The sequence below is a fragment of the Carex rostrata genome, chromosome 35 (assembly GCF_964058835.1).
Source record: "Carex rostrata chromosome 35, lpCarRost1.2, whole genome shotgun sequence".
In the NCBI taxonomy this organism is placed as follows: Eukaryota; Viridiplantae; Streptophyta; class Magnoliopsida; order Poales; family Cyperaceae; genus Carex; species Carex rostrata.
In genome coordinates this window covers 4,641,376-4,663,342 of record NC_135952.1, presented here as the reverse complement: position 1 = coordinate 4,663,342, position 21,967 = coordinate 4,641,376, and the positions used below count along the sequence as shown (strand labels likewise).

Here is a 21,967-nt window from a genome sequence, read left to right as displayed (position 1 = left end):
TTGCTTCACCCGGAGTAGAAATTGCAAATGATCATCTTTCTAAGCTGTTGTAATCAAGCAGAAAATAAATACTTCTTTTAATATTTTCCTCATATAAATTCACAACAAGATGGCAAGCAACGAAGATTATTCGCAATTAGACATCTCTGTACAGGTTTACACTCTACCTTAAATATTCTCTTCATCGCGTCATGCATTAATTCCTGCACATGACAGTGACCAGACATGTACCAGCTATTGACGTAGGTTTTATCTTTGGTATAAGTTTCTTTGTTTTTCTTTTTCATTGCTTTTATATTGGAGCTCCAATGAATACCACACATTTATTGCTTCTTTGCTGCTAATATCCAATATTTCTCATGTTTGCAATTGTGAAGAAAATTGTACCATTCAACTAAGGTTAAGCAAAAAAAATGACTCCCCATTCTATTTCATATCAAATCAGAAAATCAATTTGGTACGGTGTAATACAGAGGGAATGAACACTTCAACTCACTCTGAGTTAGTTTATGTTGGACTTACTAAAAGAAAGGAGCTTTGTGGGTATAGTGGAAAAGAGTACTTATTTGCCAAATTGAAAGAATGTTGGTATCTATCTGCAAATCTCCTAAAATATGAGGTGTTATTAGCAGAATGAAAGAATGTTCTTCATGGCTCTTCTCTTGTGTCATGTGTGCCTGATTTGTGAAGGTTCATACTTGTGTAAAATGTGTGAAAATTTTAGGAAAAGGACAAGCTGGTGGCAGAGCATTGGAATAAACTACTTATTATTTATTTTATCAATTGTTTTAGTATAATTTAAACTCGATTGAAAAGGTAAAGAGAAAAGGAAAATATTTGTAAACAATTGACTTACTCTATTGAGTGAAGACAATAGCTACAAAGTTCTACTCTAAATTGATTGTTCAGTGAAGACAGCGTCTACAAACATCTCTGTCTCATCTGATTGCAAAGTGAAGGGAAGAAGATTTGCAAATAATGAATTGTGAGCTTACAGAATTCTTATAACTGGATTGTGCTACAAAGGTGAAATTGAGAATTGAGTTGTGCTAGAAAGGTAAAAAAAGCTAAGGAATGATCAGATTTTGTTGATGATAATATGATTTGAAAATCGTACGAGCCTAATGGTGTGCTCTACAGCACGCTTATACCATAGTTGCGCAAGAAAGGTAAATTTGAGAAGAAATTGATTTTTTTCTAAAGTATAGATTTATAAAGGACATTGGTCTAATGTCATGACCTACAGTACTTCAATAATTTGACTATGAAAGAGAGGTGAAAGTGATAAGGAAATGATAAAGAGAGGTACAGATAGGGTTGAAGCTCAAGCCAAAAGGGTGAATGTCATACTTAAGATGAATATGATGAAGACTACACAGAGGATAGGTGTTAAACCGATACAGATTTAAGAGAATAAATTAAATCATTCCAATTTTTCTTAAGAAACCATTGCTTGGCCTTGAAATTCAATGTTAGTGATTTCAATTTACATGTCAATACTCATATCAATTATGCGTGACATAAAACCTCATTTTCTTTTGTGAAGTAAACATATGAATTTTATGAATAAAGAAAAAATACAGTAAGAAAATTTAGAAATCTTAGTAAGATGGCACAGGAGAGTAGAGGTCGGTGACAGTGAAGGAGTTCCTATTTTTTATTGATCCTGATAAGGTGAATGTCAAGAAAAAAAATGAGCATTTAGCAATAGAATAAACACAAATAAGATTAATATCAAGTTGTATATCTCAGCTGAAGGAAATAGGTGTAACCCATACATACTCGAAACAGATCCTTACAATTGCAATTGACTTACCAATATGCAGCAAATACTGGTATCAGTGGAAAGAGAGTTACAGATAGGGTTCAGGCTGAAGTCAAGAGAATAGTTTTCATTCTAAAAAAAAAATATAATTTTCTTGTTACTTTCATTTACTGCAATAACTTCTGAGTTGCCAAGTGTGTCCTTGGTGTCTTGGCTCATAGAATTTAGATCACACCCGATCATAAGTGGGGCCTACAGAGTTCAAATTTAGATAGAAAAAAAATTCTCATAAATTTTTGTTGGTAGTTTTGTGGATTTGGGATTTTATGTACCTTGACCCATGACCAGATGCTAAAATGCGACCGGGTACTCTTCTGTAATCATACCACCATTATCCACGTCAAGCATATCAGGAACTGAAAATAATTGAATAAAGTTAATAATCTATGCCTTCAATATGTATTTTCAATAATTTTACTCAAAATTTTAAAAAATATCCAGAAACTCATAAATTAGTAAGATTTGATTTAAGGGGAAAATTACCATTCCAAGCACTGGGTCCGGCATATGATGCCCATCTGTCATTCTCATCTGCCTGAGATGTGAGACTGCATGAATTGAAAAGAAATTAGTGTTTTTTTATATAAGTGGTTTAAAGAAAAGAAATATGAACATCTCTTTCAAGAAAAGCAATATGAAATAGAACCTGTTCCAGTTGTCCTGGAATCTATCTCCAGTTGTTCCAAATGTTTCCGATACTGCGTGCCCAACACTAGTGGAAAAACTGAAATCAGGATCGGCTGTATGAACCAACCGATACTAATACCTATCTGGATCGGTTTTATCAATAAAACCGATACTAAAAGCTAATGAAAGCACAGCACATGAACTAATTGGATCGGTTCCTAGCTAAGAACCAATCCTGATACTTTTTTTTTCAAAGATGGTTCTGCAAAAAAAAATAAAAAAATAGTATCAGGATCGGTTGTTTATAAACAACCGATCCTCATACTATTTTTTTTTTCAAAGTTGGTTCTGAAAAAAAAAAAAATAGTATCAGGATCAGTTGTTTATAAACAACCGATCCTGATACTATTTTTTTTTCAAAGTTGGTTCTGCAAAAAAAAGAAAAAAAAATAGTATCAGGATCGGTTGTTTATAAACAACCGATCCTAATGATAACTCCCTATATAACCTGCTTAGGGTTCTTCTTATTTTCATTTCGCGCCTCTCATTTTCAACTTAGCGTCTCTCTCTGTCTTTGTATCTCCCTCTCAAAATCCTCATTACTCTTTGTCTCTCTCTCTCTGTGTCTCCATCTCTCCCTCTCCTCCGTGTCTCTCTCTCTCTTTCTCTCCGTCTCTTCCTCTCAAAGCCGAGCCTCTCGCACCTCCGGCTCAATTGTGTCAGTTTTTAATTTTTTGTATTGTTTCAAAAATTTATTAATGGTGTTTGTATATTGTTTTACAGTCTTGAGGACATCTCGCTCAAGTTACTTAATCATCCGGCCGATCAACTATCATGGTATTAGCTTTATCTAATTTTCTCATTATTATACTTTTAAAACACATTTTTTTGTATTTTTTATTGGACAATGTTTTTCCATCTAATTGGTACCTTTGTTTTTGTTTTTAGGGTCTTTTTTAATCTCAAGTGATGTGATTGCAAAAGAGGTAATTATTGATTTTTTTTATTGTTGTGCTTTACATTAATTGCATAAATGTGTGTTAATTGAAGAAATAGCCCAATTAGTCACTTGTATGTTTGTTAATTAATTTTTTTTGGATTTAAATTTCTTGTTATAATATGTAATGCTTCACAAAATGTTGGTTCTTGGAAAAAAAAAAGAATTATGATCGGTTGTTTCAAAGAACTGATCCTAATAGTACTATTAGGTTCGGTTTTTTGAAACAACCGATCCTAATACTATTTTTTTTCAAAGATGGTTCTGCAAAAAAAAAATTTTTAAACAACCGATCCTGATACTATTTTTTTTTTCAAAGATGGTTCTGCAAAAAAAAAAAAAAAAATAGTATCAGGATCGGTTGTTTATAAACAACCGATCCTGATACATTTTTTTTTTTTTGCAGAATCAACTTTGAAAAAAAAATAGTATTATAATCGGTTGTTTAAACAACCGATCCTGATAGTTTCTATTTGGATCGGTTATTTAACCGATCCAGATTATTGTAGTATCAGTATCGCCTTCATCAGAATCGGTTGTATTCCGATACTAATATGCGTATATAACCGATCCTGATTCCATATTTTCCACTAGTGCAAGTAGTCGGATCATTTTGTCCCCTGTATAGATATTCATCTTTGAATTTCTTTTTATAACTTGCTAATTCCAAGGGATATTTTTAATTATTGTGAAGAAAAATGATTATATTTGGAATAGAGAAATTAATGAATCTATATTTGGTAGTTCTGTAGATTTTGGATTTTATGTACCTTGACCAATGACCAGATGGTAAAATGCAACCAATACTCTTCAGTGTTATACTAAGTGCACCTCTAATTGCTTAAAAACTGAAATTAAATTACAATTGAAAGTAAATAGATGAGTTTAGAGAAATTTGACACGCGGAATGTTAACGGAGTTCGGCAAAATAAAGGCCTACATCTCCGGAGCTTCGCAACCTTGAGTGGTGCGTCTTTCTATTACCCAATACGAAAGGATTACAACTTATGAACCATTGAGCCCTTACACACCAAGCGGGAAGTCAAACGGCCAACTCAAAGAGATGAGAACAAGGTATCTTAGTTCAAGCTACTCAAGAGAAACACTCAATAGATCACTCTAACCTAATCTAAGTTGAGATTAGTGAAGTGTGTTTGAGGTTGTTTGAGGGATTTTTGAAATTTTAAGCTCTTACAACAATGAAGTAGGCTAAGCTCTCAGAAAATCGCTTTTTAGAAGATTAGGGTCGGCTGAGTTAATTTGGAAAGAAAGCCCAATCCCCTATTTATAAAGTCAGCTCAAAAATGAGCTAATTGAGCTAAAACGTTACAACGTTTTCCCCTTGCGATTTTTAGGTTTTCAAATTGACTGACAGCTCAACTTAATCGATCCAAAACGTTACATAACGTTTTGCTCTATAAAATCTTGATCAAAAACAGGTATTGTTTGAAGCTCAGTTTTAATTAAAACGTTACAAAGTTTATATTTTGAATTTTAGCTTTAAGACAGCTGTACTTATCATTTTGACAAATTATAAAACGTTACAACGTTTTGTAAAAATGTTACAACGTTTTAATTCGTTTCTGTACAGCTGTGTTTCATCAGCTTTGACAATCCTTAAACGTTATAACGTTTTGTAAAAACGTTACAACGTTTTAAGTTGTTTCTGAGTTTTATCAAGTTGTTTCTTAGTGTTTTTGACAGGGGTAAAACGTTATGACGTTTTACAAACGTTACATAACGTTTGGCTTTGTAAAAACAGCTTCAAACATGCTTTACTAACTACTAAATATTGCAATTTACATTCTTGACGAATATCTTCATGATTTCTTCTGTCCAAGTATTATACATTGCAATTCCAATTCTTCTTGAATCTACATAATCTCAAAGTAGAAGAAATCGTAAAATTTAATAATTGTATGTTTTTGCAAATTAGTCAAATAGACGTAAAAGATTATTGTACGAACAACATTCAGATCCTTTAGATTTGGGATTTTAGTCACAGCATTCCGTGTTCAAACGTGCCGTGATCAAACGTGACTCGCGTGACCATTTGATCATAAATTATGTTAGTTATTAAATATTTATCATTAAAACAAGATTTAACAGTCCTAATCACATGTGACTCGCGTGACTACGTGCCGTGCTGTGTCTTGACTAGATCTTTTGTGTGCCGTGCCGTGCCAAATTTTCTAAAGATTATCACGACACACGAATGTTATGGCACAGGACACAGAGTCACAGCATGTAACTGACACCCGTACCATACCGTACCGTAACTGTGTCGTTCCGTTATGGAACCGGCTTCGTCGTTCCACTCGATACCATCCAATCTGCTCTAAAATATATTTGTTAAAAATCAAAACAGACACAAATTTTAAAATATTACGCACAAATTTTAAATTAAATTATAGTGATTAAATCCATCAAACCAAAGTACGTCCACTAGACATCGAACTAACCCTCAAATCTTGTTGAATTAATCTTCTCTGTACGTATATCAATGGCTAGACCCAGACTACTTCTATGCGCACAATTAATGATCGGGTACGATGGATACTAATTTATGGGCATAGTGTAAATTTTAAATTAAAAATTGATTCCGTGAAGAGGTGGGCAATGTTTAGTTAACTTCTTTCTCCAAATTGATGTCAAATCAAATGAACAAATGAAAAGAATGAATCTCATCTCAGTGCTCTCCAATATTCAGAGCATGCAATGTCAGACATCTGTCATATATATGCAACAGATCACCTTGATTCTAGTTTAATTTTATACAACTCCAGTCTGAGAGTATCCATATATAATCCTATGCCATATGATTTATATATATACAATTTAGACAGTTGAATTTCGTCATTTTGTCAAATAAAAACAAAAAGACAAACAACTAGAATATATATACAAGGGACTTCCATTTTCAAATACAACCCAATCTTTTTCGATACCTCTAAAATATAACCAATTATCCATGGACTAAACTGTAAAAGCTCCTCCAATATGTCATCTCCATAACCATAAGCATTAATAATGTTATAAGAATATCTTAAAAAATACTGTAGATATTGTACATATACTTTGGTATATGCCATACTTTTATGGTTCAGGTTAGTTTCTCAAAAGAAAAATAGCACAATGCTGTACATGCCTTGGTACACTTACCATTTAATGCTAAATTTTGGGATTTGGGAAATTATAAAGCGCTAACCGCTAGGGATTGATTTCTTAATAAAATATTAATGCTAAATCTATGCAAAATCAGATGACAAAACTAAATAAAATAAAAATTAGAACTAAATATCTAAAAATCAAATCTCTCAAAAATTATTTGGCTGAGATTTGTCAAAATGCGCTAAGTGAAAAAATAAGGGTCAATGCCCTCATTTACTTGTAACTACAAGGTAAAAAAAGAAATTAAAATTTTCTTTCCTTAAAATTTAAGTATATAAAAATATGTTATTTTATCTAAATTCTTTTTTTTTTAATCTTGTACATTGTTTAATTTCTAGATTAGATGTAAAATAGAAATAAATATACTGCAATGTTCATTATTTGTATTTCCATAAAACTATATAAAAATTAAAGTTATTCCAAAAACAGAAGATTTTATTATATCATATAAATAAATTGATATTGTATACATTGATTATCGGTCTCCAATTGGTCTTGCATTAAATGTACTCTAGTTTTCTGGTGTCTCCACAAATTTATATTATATTGTTTCATTTTCTGATCACAAGTTGAAATGTTGAATTAATTTGTATTAATTGGTGGAAAACACATCGTAGTATGTAACTTCTGTATAGTCACTGGCATAGTCTGCTGCGGATTGTTGATGAATGGAAACTGTAATTTTGTGCAAAAAGATGATGAATGGAAACTGTGGAACTTCAAAAAAGGTCACAATGATTCTGAGCTAATTTGCGGATTGTTGTGGGAAGAATCATGGTGCTCTAATTTGCTGATTTTTAAATCAACACATCATTATTTAAAAATTGTAATAAATAACAATTTTAGCCTTCTCACTTTCCTAATTTTAACTATTTTCTTTTAAGAATGCCAAATTGAAAATTCACTGACAACATTTTATATTCATTAAATAACTTGTAATTTTAAAATGCAACTTTTGAAATATTATACATATTAAACGCATACGATACCATGAAAATAATGATAGTTGATGCAAGTTCACAGTGACAAGCAACTTAAAGCTTAAGTACGTAACAGGGTATATTAAAAATCATATTTTTGAAATCTGATTACTGATCATGATTGTTTTTATTTTAAACAAGTATCATGTCTTCCGTGTAGTGACGAATATTGTTTTAAAATCTGATTTACAGACTTTGATTTTTATTATTAATTGTGTAAAAAGTGAATCGAATAATATTACATTTTATATCCTAATTTACCTTGAATGCATGTCGGAGTTGATTTATTCTTGACATTTTATAAAACTGGAGTTTAAGAAATTACATTATTGGTTTCATCATATATCTTAATTAATATCTGATATAGAATTCCGATCTTAATTAATTTTGCACACAGAGAAACTAATTATATTTTGAAAGAATATGATGACAGACTAATTAATCTTAAATAGGTCCCATCATGCATCATTTGTGCCAGCGGCTTCCTAAATTGTATGAAATGGCATGATACCATGCTTGTCAGACGTACATATATAACAAATTATCATAACCCATTTTAACGAAGAAATCAGAAGAAGCATTTCAAAAATAGAGAAGCATGTTTAATAAAAATAAAATAAAATTCTCAATATCGATTAGTACATATCTTCTTTTATAATGCAGATGTGAAAAGCATCAGACGTGCTTGATCAAGTTATCGGTTCAGACATTCATTGATCTTTAATTATTTATAAGTAAATTAAATGATATTTTTTTCATGAACCTGCATCACTCACGCATGCATCGAGCAAGATATGTTTGAATTCAAAAATTATCCAAACAATCAGTAAATGCAGAATTTTGAACATTTTGTAAGATAGATCAGTGCAATACTCGGGGAAATCTGAGCTTTTGCAGACATAGCATGATCTCATTCAAACAAATTGAAATTGAGAGGTACTCATATAAACCATTATATATATTTATTTTGTACTATATTTCATACTAAAAAATGAGGTGCTCCGTAATTTCGACATTATAGATACACACGGGCTTTCGTGATGGATCTATTTGGTTCTGTCATGTTCGCTGATTCGAGCGGTGGTTCCATCCCGATTATGTATCTGGAGCTGTTGCGAGACCTTGGGACGTCAAGAAGGTACAACTGGGGTGGGGCTGTCCTAGCACATCTTTACTCCAACTTGTGCCGTGCTTGCAAAGTCAGTATGTTATTGCTGTGTTATTTTGATTATTTAACTTGTCATGTAATTATTTTCTTATTTGAATTATTTAACTTTTTCCTGACGGCTATTATTTTTCAAAATACAGCCTAAAAGTAAGCAGATTTATGGACCGACACTTCTACTGCAGCATTGGTCATGGTCACGTATACCAGTGGCTGTTCCCGTGCCGAATGAGCCCGATGATGCATATCGCCCGGCACTTGCCAAGAAATGGTACGGAGATCACCGCTATGTTAACCAGCCTCACGGAAAGACAGTAGGTATCAGGCTAGTCCGAGGTCAGTTGCAGAGTTTGGGTGACACGCAGGTGAGCTGGACTCCGTACAGTGAGTTATACGATGAGGGGAGGCTGCCGCAGATTGTATCGGATGATGAGGAGATGTGGCTCTACAGGGGTCCGTTGGTTTGCTTCTGGATAGTGGAGCACCACTATCCAGACCGGGTGCTCCGTCAGTTTGGACTTCCTCCACTCATCCCCGCAGATCCAGACATCCCGAGATCTATCATCATGGGACTACACGGGTACGTACAAGTTATGTTTTTCTTGCATTTTGTACTTAATATTAGTTGTTTTCTTTAAATTGAATCTAAAATAATAATTACAGGGTGACCCACGGTAATCATAACGATAGAGATTGGAGTACTTAATATTAGTTATGTTTTTCTTGCATTTTTTTTATAGTTTTATTATGTAGTGTTTTATATTTTATTATGTTTTATGTTTGTGTTTTTAGTTAGCTTATTATGTTTTATATTTTAGTTAGCTTATTATGGTTAGCTTATTATGTTTTATGTTTTATTATGTTTTAGTTTTAGTTTTGGGTTAAACTATGTTTTATGATAGTATTCGTACAATAAAAAAATATTAAACAATTTTGAAAAAAAAACACTAAAAAAATAAGAACACAAAAATACTTCAAAAATAACACTAAAATAAAATAGTACAACAACAAAAATAAGAACAAAAAAACACTAATAAAAATAACCACAAAGTTAAACCCCGGAAGAAAAATTTATCGGTTGGGGCTATTTTTGCGAGCTTATATCTCACGTTTTGTTCAGAGATTCTGAATAAAACTTGGCAGTGCTATTCTAGGATGTTGATACTGTATGTCGGTAAATTTTCATGATTTTTGGAGACGTTTTTCTAAGGAAACCAGAGGTGCAAAGTTGGACCCCGGAAGAAACATTCATCGGTTGGGGTTATTTTTGCGAGCTTATATCTCACGTTTTGTTCAGAAATTCTGAATGAAACTTGGCAGTGCTGTTCTAGGATGTCAAGAATGTATGTCGGTAAATTTTCATGATTTTTGGAGATGTTTTACTAAGAAAACAAGAGGTACAAAGTTGGACCCTGGAAGAAACATTCATCGGTTGGGGCTATTTTTGCGAGTTTATATCTCACGTTTTGTTCAGAAATTATGCATGAAACTTGGCAGTGCTGTTCTAGGATGTCGAGATTATATGTCGGTAAATTTTCATGATTTTTGGAGATTTTTTACCAAGGAAACCAGAAGTGCAAAGTTGGACCCTGGATGAAACATTAATCAGTTGGGGCTATTTTTACGAGCTTATATCTCATGTTCTGTTCAGAGATTCTACATAAACTTGGCAGTGCTGTTCTAGGATGTCGAGACTACATGTCGGTACATTTTCATGATTTTTCAAGCTGTTTTGCTAAGAAAATCAGAGGTACATTTTATTGCAAAAAATCTGAATATATAAAACAATTTGATTTGCAAAAAAAAAAAAAAAAAAAATTCGGACCGCCGAATTTATTGGTGGTTCGGAATTAAAATTCCGGACCGCCGAATTTTGAGGCGGTTTGGGCATTTTTAAAATTTTGTCCGAAACCTGGATATTTTAAATTATTTATTTTTTGTTTTGGGTATTTTTAAAAAAATCGGATCTGCTAGCTAGGAAGGCTAAAAGCTAAAAGCAAAGCCCCATGTAACTGCCTTCAAATGAGGAGTGTTGTCCCCTCTAACTTGGGCAGCAAAAATCGAACATTGAATTATTTGGTTGACTGAACTTTAATTGAATAATCTAATTTGCGAATTTTTCCGAATTATACGAATTATTCCCGAACTTCTTCCGAATTTTTCTAGAACATTTTTTTTATTTTTGCTTCCGACTGAAATCTCTGATTTAGATAATTCTGAATCATTTCCAAATTATACTTGAATTATTTCCGGATCACGAATTTTTGACCCCGTCAAACCGAACCCGAATTATTTAATTGTCACTATCGAAATTCGACTTTCAAGATACGGTCAATCATTTTTTTAGCCAAATCAGACTATAGATAACTGTGAGTATATAGCCAGGGGAGGGGGTCTGAATCTCTTAAAGTAACCCAACTTTTGAGTTTTGAATCGGGACCGTTCGATTTGAATCCGATGCTCGAGATCGTATTGGGATTAGGATTCGTTGCTTGGAATGTGTGCCTCCACTTTGAACAGATTATCATGAATTCGAATCAAACAGTCCTGATCTAAAACTCAAAAGTTAGATTACTCCACTGGATCTGAATTCGGGAGAGGGGGCGGGGTTGTGTGTGTGTGCGGGGTCAAGTTTGATCATTATTTCATTTTTTTCTCAATTTCAGCTCTCAAATGCTAATATTATTTTATTATTCTTTTCAGTGTTGTAAAAAATGTCCGTGACAGCCAATTAGTCGACCGATTAATCAGTGACGGTGGTCAAACCATCACGCATATCCTTAACGGAGGCATGTTTGCGGTGGAAAATGTTTAATCGGCCGTTTTACCGATTAATCGGCCGATTATTCCCGTTTATTCCAATTTATTTCAGTGATTTTTTTGTTCACATTGACTTATTTTTTATGTGATAGTGTGTGATAATAAGTTTTATAAATCATGTATTGCAATTTTGTTTGTGCTTGGACATACATTCGATATTATTTATATATGTTTTTTCTTCTTACTTACTTTAAAATTGATTAATTTTTCTTCTATTTATTTATCATATATTTTTCTTACTAATTACTGATGTAATTTTTTCAATCACTATGACATATTCATTTATGAAACTAAGTTGTTATTATAAACTAAATTTAGTGATATCACGTTGGAATGTTTCATTTCTTTCACATAATATGTTATTAGAATTTAAAAAAAGTTTAAATCTTAAATTTATTATTTCATTAAATAAATGTGCTACTGACACATGTTATGCGTTAAAAAAAAATTAGTGTAGTGTCATGTTATAATAATAAAATTAAGTTAAATTAAATTTATTTGATAAGTTTAATGAGTTAAATAAATTATTTTTAATAAATTATGATATATATACATAAATTTAATAAAAACATTAAATTGTTGGCATAATTCTGATTAATCGACCGCATATCGATTAATCGCTTGGCCGTACTCCGTCCGTCCAACAACTGCATACCGTTATTTACAACACTGATTCTTTTAAACAAACATTTTTCAAGTACAGATCCATGTTGAAACATTGAAAGTTAAATTTACTCGCATTTATTTTCAAAATTTATATACTTATACATAATTTTATATATAATTTAGAGTAAAATATTATATATATTGTAAAATTGATCTCATACTCACATAGAAATTTAGATAATTGATCCCATTATGTAATTGACCTTCATTGCTTCAATGTCTAACATTTGCTCTAATTGTAAAGACTTGATCAGGTACATGGTTATACATAATTTTTATATATAATTTAGAGTAAAATATATTATGTGTATACTGTAAAATTGATTACTTACATAAAAAAAAATTATATGATTGATTTCCAATATGTATTTAATTATGTGATTTGAAAGTCTAGCTCCGTTCTCGATTCCAATTATAGAGTTGGTCATGAGATTATACATAATTTTATATATAGTTTAGAGTAAGATGTTATGTGTACTATAAAATTGATTCCATACTCATATGACAATTTTATATGATTCACTCTTTAAGTGTTGTAAAAACGTCTGTTTAGATCAATTAATCAGCCGATTAGTTATTGGCGGTAATCAAACTGTCACAGATTTTTTGATTAATCGACCGATTATTTCCGATTATAATCAATTATTCTCAATTATTTTCAATTTATTACTTAGCAGTACCATGTCCTTCATCATACTATATTATGTTATTTACAACACTCCATTTGACTCAAATAACTTAGAAAGTATAGACTCCCCTTGAATCCAATCACGGAGTTGATCATGAGATCGTTGGTACCCTGCTGTCACAAGCTTAACCGAACATCACACACACAGCCAACAGCCCAACAGGCAACAGCACCAATCAATTATATAGGGTTGCGCCAATTTGTTCTGTTTTGGTATACGTGTCGGAACTTGGAAGTTACAAACAATTGTTTGTCTATCTACTTATCTAGTATCTACGAACAATTTGGCGTCACGCAACTAGAATTTGAACTTGAGACTTGAGAAGCTAAATGTTGTGAAACTAAAATGAATACATCATGATATGTGTTGGACTCTAAGATTTAAATAAACTAAAATGAATACAGTTGTCTTTCTATGAACAATTTGACTCTTTGAATTTCGTAAAAGAAAGGGACCTCTTTGTAAAAATTTCCTTATAGAATATGTCTACCAAAGAAGAGGACATTGTTTTCGCCTTTTAAAATCTATATATAAAAAAAGAAGTTTTTACAAAATATAAAAAAACACATCTTGCAAAAGGCAAAAATATTACTCACATTCAGGAGCGAAACAAGTATAATGAATATAGTTAATTGATTTCCAATGTTTTTTTTTTAAAATATTCCTAATATCTATATATAATTTTCTATATAATTTAGAATACAGTTGTCTTTGTGCGGCCCTTTGAAACTTTGTAAAAAAAGAACCTCTTAATAAAAACTTCTTTATAGAATGAATATAGTCAATTGATCTTCAATATTTAAAAAAAAAATTCAATATCTAGATATGATTTCTATATAATTTATATAATTTATAATACAGTTATCTTTCTACGAACAATTTGGCCCTTTGAAACTTTGTAATAAAAAAGTCCTCTTTGTAAAAATGTCTTTATCTACCAAACAACATTTAGTTTCAAAGGGCGAGGACATTGTTTTCACTTTTTAAAATATATAAAAAAAATGTTTTTACAAAATATCTGACTGCAGAAAAGAAAAAAAAAAAAAAAAACACATCTTGCAAAAGGCGAACATATTACTCACATAGTTACATTTAGGGGACGAGGCAAGTACAATGAATAGGGTCAATTGATCTCCAATATATATTTTTTTAGTTTTTTAATATCTATATACATTTTTTTATATAATTTAAAATAAAATATCATTAATATTGTAAATTTCGTCCTCATTCTCAACATAAAAACTTTATATAATTAATTTGACTCTTATAATTTGAAAATATAAAACCGCTCCTGATCACATCATAGATGTTCTAAGAAAACAAAAACAATGTTATTGTGATACAAGTTCAATCCTTCAATCATAGATTATATTTTTGCCTTTTTTAGACTGGAATACAAGTTCAATCCTTCAATCATGGATTATATTTTCTAGTAGGTCCAGTTATTTGTTAAAATTCCGGTCTATCCCTCACCGCTCACCGTTACCTCAGTAATCTACCAAAATTTTTATTAATAGAAGAAAATTAATTAAATAAATATCGATAATGGAGAATGAATCTGAGTTTTTTGAGATATAGGGAAAACGTGATAGTTTATAACGTCCTCTGGACATTATGGACTACCACGGTCAGAATTAGCGATAAACTAATTACTGCAATTATTAATTAACTAAAATAAAATAAAATTGCTGGACGTTCTTCATTATCACGTTCAGGCATATTGTGGGTCTCATTTGAACTTTTGTCACAGATCCCTGTGATATGTGTTGGACGTAATTATCAATCATGTCCAGGATTATTATTATTTTTTTAGTTAATTAATAATTGCAGTGATTAGTTTATCGCTAATTCTGGCTATGATAGTCCATAACGTCCAGAGGACGTTATAAACTATATATCACTTTTTTTTCTATATCTTGAAAAAACCCAAATTCATTCTTCATTATCGATATTTATTTAATTAATTTTCTATTGATAAAAATTTCGGCAGTAATCTAAGGAATTTTTTTTTAAATAAAAATTATTTTAATTATTTCAACGGAACAAGCACGCTTTGCGTGGATTTTCGAAAACTAGCCTCCATCGATCCTACGGATTGGTGTAGCAAGAAAAACAAAACCTACATCAGTCCTAGGGACCGGTGGAGCTAATTTCTCACCCCGCCATTATTTCACAATTCTCTCGCCACAGAAGATCCATTGTATACCTCCACCGATCCCTAGGATCGGTGGAGGGTTGATATTAAAATTTGAAGCCCGACGGTTACATTGATTCAATTATTATATATGATTTAGAAAGAGATTTCTAATCTTTATAACTATTGAGATTTATTTTTAAATCTATATATACAAATATAATAATTGTGAGTAAATATGAAAATCAAACATTTATTTCTAACTTTAAACAACGGAATATCTATATTATATGCTTGCTGAAAGTGAACTAAAATATATATATATAAAATATTCTTGATATCGATATTCAATTATTAACATTTACATTATACTAATAAATTCTAGATTTTTGTCTACTAGAAGAAATACTTAATTACAGATTAAAATTTCAGATTATAATATATCTAGATAGAAATATAGAATACTTACTAATAAAAAGAACTTTCAGATTTTTATATAATTGAAGAAAATATGTATTAATAAAGAAAAAAATTCCAGATTTATAATAATCGGAGAAAATACTTATTAATAAGGAATACCTAAAGAAGTATTTAATAATAATCTAAACTTTTCAGATTTTAATTAAAAAAATATTTATTTATAAATTAATGTATACGTTGGTATTTTAATTTAGTACTTCAAATTTGGATATCAACCCTCCACCGATCCTAGGTATAGAACGGATTTTTTGTGGCAAGAAAATGACGGGATAAGAAATTAGCTCCACCGGTCCCTAGGAACGGTGTAGGTTGTGTTTTTCTTGCTACACCGATCCGTAGGATCGGTGGAGGTTAGTAATCCACGCAATGCGTGCTTGTTCAGTTGTAATAATTAAAAGAAATTCTATTTAGAAAAAAAAAATCTAATCTAAGCTGCAAGTTGCTGACACATGTCATACTGTGAGTCTCCACTGGGACTCCATTTTGTTCCCTCTCTCAAATCTCAATGCATGTCATACATGTCCAGCATTTTTTTTTAAAGCATATTTGCGAGATGAATATATATCTATGTAAGAGGCAAATAGATGTAATGTCGGCCTACGGGCTTTGTAACATGCAAAAAAAAAAAAAAAAAAATCCCCACTGCTGCGTGGCTGCGTGATTAAATGATTCAGTTTTTTTTGTTTATATGGTTAGGTTGGATTGAATTACTTCAATTTTTCAGATTTAATTCGATTTAATCTCACTAGTTTTAATTTGACCGGTGTATATCTTGATACTTATTTAAGTATTAAATATATTTTACTATTTGTGCATGTATTGAGCTCTGACCTTTTGAAATTTAATCAATCTTATTTCAATTCAACCAAACAAATCAATATTAATGTTATTCGGATGACAAGTTTAATTCCACTAGTTTGATTAGATTTGAAAACTGAATAAATTTTTATTTGACTATTTTTAACCAAACTGAGAGTTCAAACAGCCCTTGACATTGTTATTACTTCACAAATGAGTTCTTGGTTGGATCGGGTTCGGGCACGGGCATCTGTTGCCCGCATGCAATATTGGTTAGATTAAAGCTCTCCAAAGAAAAAAGAAAGAACAAAATGAAAAAAAAAAACTCTTTACATTTAAAATTAACACAAAATTCCCTCAAGAAATTTACAATTTACTTTGAGTAATACATTTCTTTAAGAACATGGGTTCTTTGTTGCCCTAGATGCCCTTATCTTCAAAATTTTATTATGCGGTTTGTGCGGCCTCCTTGTCTTTTAATTCATTTTTTCTTGATTTCTTATCATCCTCTTGCTTCTTCACCATTAATGGTTGGAACTACAAAAATATTAAAGTACAATAAATTTAATCCATAGTTTTCATGTTTTATGATCTCAATTTGGACTAACTTCAATTTTAACCATTGCATGTACATGTAAGGTGCTGTTCTTGTACCATTCATACACCAAGGATGAATCGCAAGCATTACCAAACCACCTTCACAGGTCCATTTCAGTACCGATTACAATACCATTTGTCACAGATAGATTTCTGTACCAGTTGGTACTCGGTATGTCAACATTGCAGTTGAACCCACAACTTGGAAAAAAAAAAAAAAAAAGGCAATGTTTGAGCCCAAACCAGGTATACTAACAGGGAAAAGATAGTACAGTTCATACCAGTGCTATATATTTCTGAGAACAGGGAAAAGATGCTTGCATCAAATAACACCTGATAAACAACGTAAATAACATTTCTCTGAATCTGCGCCATCATATCCAGAAATAGATTATACCCTTCAAGCTTGTACTCAATAAGTGGGTCCCGCTGTGCATAGCCTCTCAAATAGTCAAACCCACAGCTTGTTGCACGAATTTCAGATCTTGTAAATGTTCTTTCCACAATTTATCAATATTGCTCAAGATCAGGAATCTCTCAACCTCTCTCATCAAACCAGGTGCCTGTTTCTCAATGATCTCCTGAAAATAAAAATTATAAATACCTTTTCAGAATGGCAAGGAAAAAGTATTTCCAAAAAAAAAACCTTGAACTGTTGTAAGGACTTACAGTTTTCTGAAAGTATGCTTCACGCCCCCTGAGACGAAGGTACTGTTGTAATGCCTCGTATGTTGAGCACTTACATGCAATCAACTCAGGCGTCAGGTCATTTAATAGATAGCAATACCTTAATACAATAATGTTCAATTCATCTCAAGACAGTCCACGATAATAAACTAAATGAATATTGCAGAAAAGACTTGCTATTAAAATTATGGAATAGGTAAGGTTTTCAATTTCTTTTACAGCAATACTAAGAACAGGATTGACTAGAATTCAGGTCCTTTTAGAACTTCAAACAGAACCATTGCTAATATTTGCCTAGCTTGCAAAAAAAAAAACTGATTTGTCAGTCTAATAAAACTTTTTGTCAGTCTAAAAAAACTGATTTCAGCTTCTCTAGATCCCAGTTTTCTCTAGGTGTATCAATAGTCAATACCAATATTTGCCTAGCTTGCAAAAAAAAAAATTAACTTTTTAGGCAAGAAATATACATGCCGAAAAACACACAAGGGAAAAAAAGAAAAGAAAAAACCATACAATCCTCATTACAAAACCATAATAATCCTAGATGTCCGTTTGTTTTATATTCTTAAATAAAGAAATTTTAAAATAAATAAAGTAAACAAATCCCTGACTTTAGAAAGACATTGTAGTTTCCTTCTCTTTCAATTATTTGCACAAAAGAAAGTCTGCTTGATTACGTAGTTTTGAGACAATCTTTATGTTTTCTAAGAGTATCCAAGCAAGCTTCGTACAATTTTATATTTTATACATCATTTATGACATTTTACGTATTAATTACCTCTAGAATGCCATCCATGGTAAGCTCTGCATATTCAACAATAAGAGATTGAGACTAACTTCATGTACTTCAATTGTAAGCATTCCTCAACCAATTGCAATCATCCCTAGGCTCCTCTAACCAAGTCTTGAAAGTAAACCTCAAGGCACTGTATCCATCTGAGGAAAACCTGTCTCAGTTGCAGTCACCTTTCACAGTACAGGAGATTGAGACGGCGGTATTTCAGCTGGCAAAAAACAAGTCTTCTGGCCCGAATGAAGTCCCAAATGAATTTATTCAGGCTTACTGGCAGGAGTTGAAGTCCAACATCGTGCAGCTCCTAGCTGACTTCTACAATCATAGTTTGGATCTATCAAAATTCAATCAAGCAGATGTGATCTTGATCCCAAAAGGAGAATGCCCAAAGACGGTAGGAGACTACCGTCCCATAAGTGTACTCAATCTGTTTCCAAAGTTGATATCCAAAATTCTCTTTAACCGTCTCAGAGAGGTACTGCCCGAAATCATTTCCCCTCACCAGACTGCTTTCATTACGGGTAGACAAATCAGTGATAACTTTGTCGCAACAAGGGAGGTCTTACAACACACGGCTGCGTCAAAAAACCAAGCTGTGTTCATACAAATTGATCTTGCAAAAGCTTTTGACACAATTGAGTGGGAGTTCTTACTCAATGTGTTGATTGCTCGGGGTTTCCCAAGAAGATGGGTGGCATGGATTGAATCAATACTCTCAACGGCTCAGTCACGAGTCATTATTAATGGAGTAGCATCGGAATTCATCCCTCACAAGCGAGGGTTGCGTCAGGGCGACCCTCTATCGTCGATGTTATTCAACTTGGTGGTCGACACCTTTCAACAAATGATAAGAGTCATTAACGGGTTCTTAACGGAGCCTATCTCTCAGAAGACAAGGGAATCGGTCTTAGCATTCCAATATGCAGACGATACGGCGGTGATTGCTTCTGCCACGGATACTACACTGGTAACTCTTAAAATGGTAATTAGACTATTTGCAAGCATCTCGGGCTTGAAGGTCAATTACAAGAAAAGCCTATTTGTGCCGATTAACCTGTCCCCGCTGAATATCAGGTGCATAGAGGCCATTTTGGGATGCAAACAGGCTAATTTCCCAATCAGGTACTTAGGCATGCCCCTGACAATTCTAAAACCAACGAGAGATCAGTTCATGCCATTAATAGAGAAGGTTGAAAGAAAGCTAAGTGGTTGGAAAGGAAAATTAATTTCAAGAGGTGGCCGCATGGAATTAGTGCGATCGGTTCTGTCGTCGATTCCAATTTATTTCATGACATGCTTCCGTCTACCTCAGTGGGTTATAAACCGTATTGATCGAATAAGACGTACTTTTCTCTGGGGAAAAAAGGAAGATTCAAGCAGGGGATTCTCGCTCACTAATTGGCAGATGGTCTGTATTCCGAGAAAGTGGGGAGGGATGGGGGTCCTAAACCTACAATTCATGAACGTTGCTCTACTCTTACGTTGGTGGTGGAAGGCATATCATGCTCCAAAATGCTTGTGGACAATAACGGTCACACGATTGAGAACAAGAGGAGGCAGTTCAATCACCCCACTGATATGGCTAATTGGCGGGTCCTTTTTCTGGAAACAGTTGCGCAATATTAAGACCTTGTTTAATTGGTCTGTTAAATGGCATATTGGAAATGGTAATAGAATATCCTACTGGTTTGATATTTGGCTAGATGAGCCGAGAGCAGAGGAGTCTGATAGTACAATCAAACAAAGGAAAATATCTCTAAGCAAGGCATTGCCAATACAGGCCACACTAGAACCAGACAGGCCAATTCAACAATTGATTCAACTGAATAATGAGGAGGATAGATTGGAATGGAAATGGGACAAAACAGGTCAATATACCTCAAGATCTGCTTACCGAAGTCTAACGGGGGGAGGGTCACGATGCCCTTATGTCAGAATATGGAAGGCAAAAATTCCGCCTACGGTAAGGATCTTTGCATATCTCCTACTTAAGGGGAAAATTCTAACTCGAGATATTCTTAGAAGAAGAGGTTTACAGGTGGAAAGGGATTGTGCTATGTGTTCTAATTGCCCGGTAGAGTCTGGGTTGCATCTGTTCTTCCTTTGCCCGTACGCGGTAGAAGTATGGTTCCATACTGGTAACACTCTGAGGAAGCAACTCATGAAGCCGGGTTTAACTGTGCAGGTGATTTGGGAGGGTTCGTGGTCCATGGTTAAAGAATCGGGAGGTTTAAATTATGCTCAATGGATGTCGAGGTTCATATGTGTCATGTGGCACATATGGAAAACAAGGAACAGGTTGATCTTTCAGGCGGAACGACTGCCACCTACAATTCTGGCTGATAGATGTGTACAAGAAATGAGTAATTGGCTAAAATACTGCTGACTGGCTTAGTTACTTAATTGGTTTTCTTTACTGTATGCATAATGGTTTGCGTAGTTGCTTGTAATATGTCTCTTGCTGCTGACCTGATGATGTGTCCATCACAGTGTCAATACTTGTGTAATCCTTTCATGATTAATTCAAATTCCTAGCAGCCTCTGCTAGGCTTCAAAAAAAAGAGATTACCAGTAAACAAACCACAAAGAGGGAGAAGAACAAAGAGCCAAGTAATCACCTCTTTGCACAAACCATAGCTGGTTACAAAGTCCCCAAAGCATACGAACCAGCAAGGGGCAAAAATACAAGAAAATCCCTTCCAAAAAGCAGTACCAGAAAATACTGTTACAAAACCGAAATTACCTTGCAATCATGACATATCAACCTGAAATTCTTCAACAGACAAGAAAGTTGATCGATTTTATAAGAAGAAATCAAAATCATCAAAAGCCTAAAGAGAGGCGGAGAAGAAGAGAGATGTGGTAATTGCAAGAAAATCGGGCACAGGAAGGAGGGTTGTTGGTTTCTACACCCCCATCTGCGACCAGCCCGGAGAGGCGATCGAGCAGACAGAGAAGGGGAGAAGAACGGTGACATCTCAAGTGGAAGAGACAGGAGAAAAGTTTCTTCGCTGGGAGAAACAAGAAAACCCTCAGGGGGAGTAAATGGTGCCTCAGAGGGAGAAAATGAGAAACGTGAGGCGGGTCATGCCAACCCGCTGAAGAAGGAGCAGGATCTGATGCAATTGTTAATTCAATGCCTTTCCATGCTGCTCACCAAACTAAACAATCAAACAAGGACATGTGGTATTGCTTTGAACTCTACTAAATTTATTTCATCTGACAAATTAATCGTTGATACAGGAGCAACTGACCACATGATTTGTAATAAAAAATATTTTTAACAATCTAGATTTGTCCCAAAATAATCAACATATTTTAGTTGCAAATGGAACAAAAGTATCTATTAATGGAGTTGGAACTATTAATTTATTCTCTAAACAAATTTCAAATGTTTTATATTTAGAAACATTTACAGCAAATTTAATTTCGGTAAGTAAAATTACTCAAGAATTAGATTGTGATGTTATCTTTACAAAAACTAATGTAAAATTTCAAAATAGGAAAAATGGAAAAATAATCGGTGAAGGATTTTGTG

The 21,967-nt window shown here is 33.0% G+C and overlaps 1 protein-coding gene across 1 annotated transcript; it reads left to right on the top strand.

Annotated features, from left to right (window-relative positions):
* Positions 1 to 8,640: 8,640 nt before the first annotated feature.
* LOC144549368 (uncharacterized) lies at positions 8,641 to 20,815 on the top strand. Its single transcript, XM_078298070.1, has 4 exons — positions 8,641 to 8,799; positions 8,909 to 9,345; positions 9,429 to 9,439; positions 18,495 to 20,815. The coding sequence occupies exons 1-4, from the start codon at positions 8,641 to 8,643 to the stop codon at positions 20,813 to 20,815; spliced, it is 2,928 nt and encodes a 975-aa protein (XP_078154196.1).
* Positions 20,816 to 21,967: the final 1,152 nt, after the last annotated feature.